Below are 10476 nucleotides of genomic sequence, written 5' to 3'. Positions count from 1 at the left end.
ATCACTACTAGGTTGGTCCATTCTGCAAGTTGGCTTATGCTTTGTTGGGTATCTTCAGCTATATTGCTTAGCTGTTTGAGGAAGGCTACTCAGTTCGGGTTCATGTGTCCAGAGGCTGGCTGGGCTGCAATGTTCCCTGCTGTTGGTCATCTGCTGTGTTGCAGGTATCGGTTTTCCTTGATGCTGATTGCATTTCAGTGGAGGGGTGCTCAATGGAGCTTGTCTAGTGGTGCCTTGGCCTCTCGGGCTTTGTGCTGCTGCTCATTGCTGATTAGCTAGCTAAGCTTCTTGGATGCTGGCTGCTGGTTTCGTCATGCTTCCTATGCTGGTGTTTAATGCCTCCGTGCTTGTCTGTTCCTGCCCTGCTCTGCAGGTTTGCTGTGGAATGTTGGCTTGCTGGTGTTCTTTGCTTACTGCAGTCCTGGTTTTGGCTGATGTGCTGGTTAGTTGCTGAATGGTTGCTGCCTTATGCAGCGTTGGTATGTTAGAGATTTGCAGTTGGTTTGTCCATCTCTGCAGGTCTACTGCAGATTGTGATTCTGTTAGTGGAAGGCCCCTTGGGGCTGGTCTTAGCTGCTGTGGTTACCTGGGGTAGGCTTCTTACAGCTTTAGCTGTGAGCTGGCCAATTGGATTGCTGTTGCATGCTTTGTTGGAATGCTAGACTTGAGTTAATGGCTTTTTGGTGCTTGGTGTCTTGTTTAGATTGATGGTTTGGTTATATTTGTTCAGGGAGCATGCTTTTTTTTTTTTTTTTTTTGGGTTCAAGGGAGTCTGTTCCTTTGTTGTACATGCCTGTATATTCCAACTTGCTTGTATAGTTCAACTTGTTGGTTTTCAGTTTTGATATATACAATTTTTCAGTTTTGATATATACAATTTTTTATGTTATGATGTTTTGAGTCTGTTTTTTACTATTTTTTATATCCGTCATAGGTTTTGTTAACATTCCTTCCCGTAAGCCTTGATACTCTATAGTTTCTACATCTAATTGGGACATTTTTTTATTCACAAAGTCGTCAAATCTAACATTAAGTTGAAAACATACGCAATTGATACTCTAATAATATGCTACAAATCTTTTTTTTATCCTTCTTGAAATAATAATCTTTCTTGACTTATTTGATTATAATAACATCATATAATGTGTCATCAATAAGGATATTAAATACTATCTCCAATAATAATAATATTGTAGCCCTGCATGTGCACATCTCGTGCTCTTCTCAAGATCATGTTGGTGGGTTAGCTTTCAAATTTGATAATTTGAAAGCTATATTTTTTTTTTAAAGAAAGCTATATTTGAACAACCGACTTGGCTAAGAATTGAATTCTTGACCATATATATATAAAAAATATACTTCTTTCATGCCATCAAAGTATAATTTAAGTTGGTAAAGTCTATTGCCGGGTCTCGTCCTTTTCACCCTTGTAGGAGCATGAATTTCTTATCATTAATGTTCACACAATGTATAATTTGGATAGAATTACTTCATTCCTAAATTTTACAATTCCAAACTGTAAAATAAAATAAAATAAAAATAAACCTAATATTATATCTCGTAACTATACAAAAAACTTTGATAGTTTCTAAAAAGTCCCTTTTTCATTAATTATCCTTGAAAAAAAAAAGAGCTTATAAGGCTATTTAAATTAAAAATAAAACATCCTAATTAGTAAAATTTGAATTGAATTAAAGGTATTAACCTAAATAGAAAATAAAATAAAAACATTTGTCCTCGAGTTAATATATAATATGTCTTCAAATATAGTATTGTACCTGGTTTATTTAAGATAGTATAACTTTGACTTATGAACTTTAAAATTTAATATATAATATGTGTAAGCTAAAAATAAAAAATCATATTTAATGTTATATGTGTGTTATTATAAAGTCTTCTCACTGTTCATTAATATATTATTTTACGTCAAACTTATTTTCATCATTTATGACTCCTAGTACTTTAACTTTTGCACGTAAAGAAACTCTAAAATAATTTTTCATAATATCTCTAGATAACTTGTCAAAGGTTACCATCTCCCTCCATGTCGTTGTTCACTAGATTTTCATCCATGACAAAAAAATAAAAAAAGAGAAAGAAAAAAAGTAATCACAATTTGCCACCATCTTCCTTTAACATCATGTTAACTCCTTCCTTGATCATGCCATCCTTAGCACAATGGCCTAACTTGGAAATTTCAAGAACTAGACAATTTTGAATCTAATTCTTTTCTTTGTGCTTTCTCAAATCCATCACCTTGTATATTAACTTTAATAGTAGTCTTTGGTGAGGAAGAATTTTATGGATTCACCACTATTTCTAATTCCAATTTTTTTCACGTGCTTTTCAATGTTTTGGATCATGGTTTTAGTCTTATGATCCTTTTACATCATTCTTTTTCATGGAAAGTAATGCTGTTGGTTTTCCATTATACTCTGGTTTTTCTTCGAGGATTGTTTAACCTAAAATATCCTTATTTGTTTTTAGTTTTTCGAGACTTTGAAAATCAACATAAGATACTAATTTAGGAACACCCTTTATTTCTCCTTCACTATTGATAGAAAAAATATCCACAAGTAATCATAATTATAGCATACTTATCGTCATTATTGTGATGTTGAAACTTTCTACGTCTAAGAAATGATATCTCATATAGGTTTCTCCTCCTTGCTCTAAAAGACTGTTGAACACAAGTCAAATAATAATTACATGATTGTTTAAATTTTCAATATAAAATTTCAACATATTCATTTTATTATTTTATATGAACTCTAAAATTAATAATTTTCTCAATGTTTGTTAATAGTAAAATTAAAGTATTGCTATTATAACTTTTATATTCTAGAATTTCAAACCATCATTTTTTAGCATCGTAGGTAAGTTTGTGTATGGAAAATTCTACTTTCTGATAACAAACAATTTGTTGAAATAAAATTAAACTTTTAGCTTTAATAACTATCTAATAAAGTCTTTCTTCAAAAAATTTCCATCCAAGAAAGGATTCTCTTTGAATTTATGAATGCCTCTATGAAAAACTTGACTGCTAATTGAGTTTTCAATGCACCATTTATTGTATATACCACCTTTCATAGATTTGATGCCTATATGGGTTAGCAAGAGTTAATCTAGAGTTTGGTTCGTTCTAAGATAAGTCTCTAAGTACATTCCATTTTCATCACAATTTATGTTTATACCTTTCTCTCATAGTGTCAGATGGTTTAAACGTTTAGTAATTTTTTCTAATGAATATTCAACTTGATCTAATATCTACAAATAGGTTTTTTATGTTGCCTCCTAAGCCTTTATAATGCCTGGTACAGCCTCCACTCTTGTATTATGGAATGGAAAGTTGTAGACAATACCTTTATTCATCAAATATGTCGAACTTGTTCTGTTACCAATTGACTCAACATATAGAGTGGATGTGTATAGGGTTTCTCAATGCTTAAAGTTTTATAGTCCCAAATGATAGAGAAAAAAATAGAAAAAAAAATAATTAAGATTTTCAAGCCCAGAGTTACAACCCTTGACCATGGAGAAAAATCTGAAAGCTTTGATAGTTTTTTGAAGTCTTTTGTCATTAATTCTCCTCTAAAAAAAATAAAATCCTACAATGCTATTTAAAAATAAAAAATTTATTAATTAGTAGATTTCTAATAAAATCAAAAGTTTTAATCTAAATATAAAAAAGAATCTAAAAATAACAAGGAAAATAACGAGAATTTCAAAACAATAGCTTTCTAATCTAATTTAGGCTTGAAAACAAAAAGAGCTAAGTTAACCCCTATGCAAATAGAGCTTTAGTACAATCTGATAAAATTTTAATTTTATTCAATAGTCTGATAATTAGTTTTTATCAAATTACGCCTTGGATTCATTCAGAATTACTCAAAACCTGAAAATTTAATAATTTAAAAGGCTGTACAGTATAAATAATTATGTCTAGAATAATAAAGAAAGTACCCACGTCATTTTTGCCCCAAACTTTTTCCTCAGTGAAGAAGAAAGGACTGACAGAAAAATAAGAATATATACTTCTTATTGATACAATTTATAAACACGTTTGTAAAAAAATAATCTGTCATCGAGCAGTTAACAATGTGATAGTAATTTCGTTCGCGGAACATGCATCAACCTTGGTAGATGAAGACTCATGATCGAATAGTTTCCTTTCTGTGAAAAATCCAGGCTCTTTAGGGTCAGGCAATGCAATGTTACTACTTAACATTAGCACCACAGTTGACATGGTAGGCCTATCCTCTGGAGCTTGTTGCACACACAGTAGACCCACATGGATCACCCGCAAAACTTCGGATAAGTTGCAGGTGTCTTTTAAAGAATCGTTGATTAGCTCGAATGACCTTTCTTCCTTGTAGAGTTTCCATGCCTGAATTCCAAGACCAAATTCATTTGAGGTTCAACAAAGAAACCAGAAGAAGTTTAATATGACAGAAGAAAAAGGAAGAAGAAGAAGGGTATTCACATTGATACTTACATGACCAAGAAGGTTGTGCTTATGGTCTTGATGAATGAATCCTCTATTTCTCTTCCCATTTACTATCTCTAGCACCAAAACACCGAAACTAAATACATCGGATTTTATAGAAAAGATCCCGTCAGTTGCATATTCTGGAGACATGTAACCACTGCAAGAAATTGTTTAACAAAGTTTTTAATGTTGCAAGTAGAGAAAACTTGAAACTATGCAGCCTGTTTGAAATGCTTACTATGTTCCAACTACTCGTTTTGTGTTTCCTTGAATTTCATTTCCACCAAAACTCCTGGCCATGCCAAAGTCTGAGATTTTTGGGTTCATATCATAGTCCACAAGTATATTGCTGGCTTTTAGATCTCTATGAATGATTCTTAGCCGGGAGTCTTGATGGAGGTAAAGAAGTCCTCGAGCTACCCCATTGATAATGTTGTACCTCATAGACCAGTCCAATAACTTGCTCTGCTTTTGATCTGAAAGTATTTTGATAGATGCTAATAATATTAAAAAATAATATAAATTATATTTTAAAGCATTTTCTAAACATTAAAGTTTTTAAATTGAGATAGTATTGATGATCAAATGATCATGAGTATGAATCTTATCATGACAAAATTAATTACAAGATACTGTGTGATGGAGCACAACAACAGAATATGTTTCCATAATATCAATATCCCACACTTTGTATTACTTAATTTTTTGGTGAAACTGTTGGCAGTGACTAAGATCATTGCAGTTCCCACACTTTGTATTACTTAATTTTTTGGTGAAACTGTTGGCAGTGACTAAGATCATTGCAGTTCCCACACTTTGTATTACTTAATTTTTTGGTGAAACTGTTGGCAGTGACTAAGATCATTGCAGTTCCCACACTTTGTATTACTTAATTTTTTGGTGAAACTGTTGGCAGTGACTAACATCATTGCAGTTTGCAATATGCTATTAGTAACAACTCAACTAATTAGATTGAAGTCTTGAGATGGCCATACCAAAGATGAAGGCATCCAAGCTTTTGTTAGGCATATATTCATAGACCAACATTGTTTCTTCGGATTCAATGCAGCAACCAAGAAGCTTGACAAGATTTCGGTGTTGAAGTTTCGCAATGCATATAACTTCGTTCTTGAATTCATCAAGTCCTTGTGTCGAAGTCTTTGAAAGCCTTTTCACAGCTATCTCTTGTCCATCTTCTAGCTTGCCCTGAAAGATTATTTGAACTAGTCATTGTAACCCTGTATCAAATTGACTAGCACCGTATACATTGGTGTAATGAACTATCAGCAAATGATCTCATCCAAAGCTTTACCTTGTAGACAGGTCCGAATCCACCCTCTCCAAGCTTATTGGCCCCTGAGAAATTGCTCGTGGCAGTAGCTATGGTTGCGAAGTCAAATACTGGAAGCTCTAAATCTTTATCGGTGCTATTAATTGAGTAGTCTCTTTCTTGCATCGAAACCATCCTTGCTGTAAAATGGGAAATGCATTGCATAAATCAAACAGGTCTACGTTTTTCTTTGAATTTCTTTTGCGTACTTTTTGCAGAAATAAACTAGCCATCATGTATGTCAGCAAGTTTATATATCTTAAAATTAAAATGCTAGTTCAGACTCTTCCCCAATCTTAATTAAACAATAGAAGCATAGAAATTCTTCCACCATGGTGTTCATCAGGTTTTGTAAACAACCAGAACAGATATGGAAGTCATCAAGTATACCAAAGAGTAATCTGCTTTGTATTAATATCCAATGCAGTAATTCCTTTCCCTCCTCATTGAATCAACAACCAGCAACGTCAATTAGAGGGTTTGATAGAAATTACCTACTGTCTTCATCTTCCTCCTCCTCATCAGAAACAGCAGGCAAAAGCCTAGGATGGTAATTCCAGCAACCAACAAACAGATGGCTATAATCCACACTCGCGTCGTCCTCTTAGGACTTCTAGTTGGCTCTGCATAGCCAACATGACCAAGTTTTAAAATCAGTAAAGCTTAAATAATATAAATACAGGAAATGTGTTTTGTGCACTGGTATTGGTTTCAATTTCCAGTACTACTAAGTTTTCAACTAGAAATCATAAAAAATTAAACAACCATAATGTTATTCAATTTCCCACTACCTTAATTAAAAATTGCCAATTGGAAGTTCACCTGAGACAAAAAAGTCTTTACAATTTTCTTCGTCAAAGCAAATTAAAATACAGCTACAAATGGTAGCATTTTTCTATATTGATCCACCCCGAGATGGACTCGATATACTATACAAATAAGTCTTGTTCAATATGCATAGGTTTGATCAGTTTGGATTCTTCCCTGTGAAACTTTCCATTTTTACTAAATCTTAGATAATTTTTAAGTAGTTGAGGTGTGAATTACTGAGTTCTTGCTAATAAAATTCGACATAGGTCCTTTCAGTTTTAGCTCAGGACGTTTGTATCTACTACCAAAATCCATGCTCAATAAAAAAAGAAAATGAAAGAAGAATTAGACTTCATGTGGGCTCTAACATTTAACAATCAATAACAAGAAAGAAGAAATAAAAAATAAATCCCGTGTGCATTCAATAATGTTCTTTGGCCTTCTCATATTGGAAATCAAAAGGTATCCATAGGTCTAAAACATCTGCAGCACTAGTGGAATTTGTGTTAACATGTGACTGAAATGAAAGAAAATAATCTAACAGACCAAGAAAATAATATGAAAGAATTCATACCTAAATCAGAGGCAGATAATCTAATGTAAAAATCTTGTCCAGTTTCAGAATACTCTCTGATATCAAGAAGATCCTCAAACCAAAGCAAGCATCCAGTTCCATCTGTTATATTCAAAGTCGAATAAGCTGTGCAAGAACAATTCATCAAGCATACCCTTCGACATTCTTCAAGGTCCATTGTCATATTAAACGAGGATGTCCTTGTATCTGGCAATTTCACACTTGTTACCTTCTGAAAACCCTCTCCTGCCCTGCAAATTGATTCATTCTTCCTAACACATCCTCCAGACCAATCCCCAGAATCCCAATCTTGACGAGACTTTGGCTGAAATCCGTCTAAGCATGCACAAGCAGGGGAATTGTCGATGTTACAAATTCCATATGCACCACATACTGCATACCTATCACAATTATCCATCTGGGCTGTCAAGTACAGATTCCATGTTCTTGTACTACTAGTCCAAGTGAAACGCTGCAAAATCCCATCATTGGTCAGCAACATACGCGTCACAACTGAACTGTCTGTCAGATCGTACCTGTAATAAATCTCCTTCTCATTGTAAACAAACTCGTATGTGTAAATTAGGTTCGGTTTCAAATTAGGCATCCCACTGAATTTAAGACCATTCCATGGTCCTGATCGGAAAACTATGTTCTCACCAACCCTGATAAATATCTGCGGATATCCACCAGGATCAAGCATAGTTGTAGAATCACCTAATGAAGGATCATTAGTGCTTTTCCATGACACCAAGTACCGATCAAGGCCAGTAATCAAGTTTCTGCCAAACTTGAGGCCTGGCAAAAACGTGTTACCAGGATAGTCAAAACTATCCCACAAGTAATCATCCTCGTTTGTATCATTTGCTTCTCTTATAACAAGATTTCCTGAATTCAAAAGCTGAGCTACTGGATTCTGCGGCACTCTTGATGTATTAGTAGACCATAAAACAACGTTTGTTGAATTATGAAGGACAAGGATTCCCTTGCTGGTCACTTGCAAAACACCTGATGTGTCATTGAGTGGTGCTTCTCTGTTAGCAACCCAAACCAGAGTCTCACTAGAGAACTTGTACCATATTCCTACATAACGCAAACTTGTACTTCGAGGGCTAAAAAATCCTAGCTCAAAGTTGCTCCCAGCTGAAACTATGGTCTCTCCATCTATGATTGACTGGTTTACCGCTATGGTATCTGCACCATCGGAGGTTGTGAAGATGAAGAACATGGAGCATAAAGAAACTAGTGTAAGACCTTTCATGGATGTTTAATTTGGTTGCCTAACTAATGAGCTGCTTTGTCTCTGGTTTAAAGATGGTCTCATTAGGTAAGAGTGACAAAATTAACTTCTCAAAACAAATTTTATATTCTCTTTTAACTTTCTTGCCTATTATTTCTGTCACATTAGTCAGCTAGCTTAACATGTGAAATGAATTGATGAATTTTTAGTGTGAAAGGTGGGCCAGGGGTCTAGAACTCTTTGACTACATGTGATGGAGAACAAGAAATATTTATCTTGGGGCAATGGATAAACACTACTTCCGAGCTTGTTGTACCAATTTGAAGCCTTTCCAAGTCGTCACCTGATTTAAAACCCATGATTCAAATTATTGTCCATATTTGAAACTTAAGACAATGAGGTTAGAGCAAACTTATCGACCAGATACGGCTGATAATTTGTCAGAATCATATATATTTAGGGCTTAGTATTTAGCTTAGCACAAAAGTATTAGATTATTATTTTATTTTTAATTTTGTTTTAAAAAGATCCAGATAAAAGCAAAAAAATATTAATCTATCAATAGCCCCCAAATCTTTATATATTATATGCAAAGATTTTGAAAGTCTTTATCAATAGTAAAGGAAACCCTTTTTACCTTTCCCATAAGATTTTACATGTCTCACGTAGAATTGCCAAGAACTTCAAGTCCAGGTGGTTTGCCTTTACTTGGAGAAAGTGTCCATTGACAAATAAAATGGTGGCTGACTTTGAATGGGGTAATTGAGTGGATTTTTTTACATCTATGATGATATTAAAGGTATTTCATCTCGTAATGGGAACTAGAAGATTTTTTTTTATAACCATGCCAATCTTGCTTGTTACTTTTCTTTTACTTTTACTTTATGTGATTTCTACTCCCACAGCAAGACCCTAAATCATCTTTACTCTAATCCAAGAGAAGAAAAACCTACTTCAGACATTTCTTTTATCATAATTTGTTTCTCTATCTTTTTTTAAACAGAATAAATAGACTCTAGAAACATTAGGTTTGTTTCTAAAAAGAGAGGTGCTCTTGTCCCTAATAAGGAATTCAAGTTTCAACTCGAGCCTGAAAGAAACAGAAAGGGACAAGAGTCCATTAGACTAGGTCCTGGGACAAGAGAGGGGGTGCTATATTGGTATCCTCCTCTGGCAAAGAGGTGTGAAAACCTTCTCGCAAGAGTCCTTCTCCTACCCATGTTAGATATACTTGGGAAAGAAGGTCTTATAGGAGTTCTTCTCCTACTCTTGTGAGAGATACTTAGGATAAATGGAGGTTGCTCCAAACTCCTATAGATAACGTACTTAGCAATGTAAGTACCGGGGATGTAAAGTTTGTGGCTCATCACTAACTTGAAGAGTAGATGTCTTAGATGCCCGACCTTGTATTGCATATCAACAAGTAGACCCTAGGCTCCACCTAGGGTTATTTTGAAATCACTACCCCATTTGTATATACACAATGTGGTATTCCTTCCCTTTTTAAGGGTTTGTGAGGGAGGTGTCTGGTTACTACCAATCAGGTCCAGGCCAGCTGTATCCCAATGGATGGACAATTTTTTCCTTTTTTGAAAATTTTTGTTAGATTGTTGGGCTTGAACCTATAGTTAATGTTTTTATAAGATGCTATCAATTGGTTACTAACATCAATGGTAGCAATGACATACAATGGTTCTTCAACTTTGCCAACATAAATAATGGCGTCATGAAAAACATGTTGGCTAAAAAGATGATGTATGTTAAGAAATTGAGAGGAATATGGTTGGTTATAAGATTCATTGGGATAGTTAATCCTAAAGAAGGATTGCAACTAATTTAGGGGTTTTCCCATGACTAAAGGATCCCCCATAAAGTAAACAACAAGCCTCATTTGAGCTTCAATGACGAGAAAAATTATATTGTGCTGGCCTCGACTTCAACTGAATATGAAGTTAATAGGATGGCCAAACAATACTACCAGACCATTTTTCAAAGTATGTTGCTTCTCTGCCTTGCTTCTGGCCTTTTTTCTA

General features: G+C 34.3%; 1 protein-coding gene across 1 annotated transcript; it reads right to left on the bottom strand.

Moving 5' to 3' along the window:
* Nucleotides 1–3897: 3897 nt before the first annotated feature.
* On the bottom strand, nucleotides 3898–8537 carry LOC105130228 (G-type lectin S-receptor-like serine/threonine-protein kinase At4g27290). The gene is made up of 7 exons (XM_011032632.1): nucleotides 7204–8537; nucleotides 6314–6442; nucleotides 5802–5959; nucleotides 5485–5695; nucleotides 4728–4965; nucleotides 4496–4646; nucleotides 3898–4387 (listed from the first exon to the last, which is right to left on the bottom strand). Exons 1-7 carry the CDS (start codon nucleotides 8462–8464, stop codon nucleotides 4082–4084), a joined length of 2454 nt encoding a protein of 817 aa, XP_011030934.1. The 5' UTR covers nucleotides 8465–8537; the 3' UTR covers nucleotides 3898–4081.
* Between the last annotated feature and the right edge of the window lie 1939 nt (nucleotides 8538–10476).

The sequence above is a fragment of the Populus euphratica genome, unplaced genomic scaffold (assembly GCF_000495115.2).
Source record: "Populus euphratica unplaced genomic scaffold, PopEup_1.0 scaffold95.1, whole genome shotgun sequence".
NCBI classification, from domain to species: domain Eukaryota; kingdom Viridiplantae; phylum Streptophyta; class Magnoliopsida; order Malpighiales; family Salicaceae; genus Populus; species Populus euphratica.
This window is presented reverse-complemented; position numbering and strand designations above follow the sequence as displayed.

What these genes read in the sequence shown, in the direction of transcription:
- LOC105130228 (XM_011032632.1), bottom strand. Translation starts at nt 8,464, where the DNA reads ATGAAAGGTCTTACACTAGTTTCTTTATGCTCCATGTTCTTCATCTTC. An exon ending in GAGGAAGATGAAGACAGTAG is followed by an intron (nt 5,960 to 6,313) that starts GTAATTTCTATC and finishes CCCATTTTACAG; the next exon opens with CAAGGATGGTTTCGATGCAA. An exon ending in GATTCGGACCTGTCTACAAG is followed by an intron (nt 5,696 to 5,801) that starts GTAAAGCTTTGG and finishes ATAATCTTTCAG; the next exon opens with GGCAAGCTAGAAGATGGACA.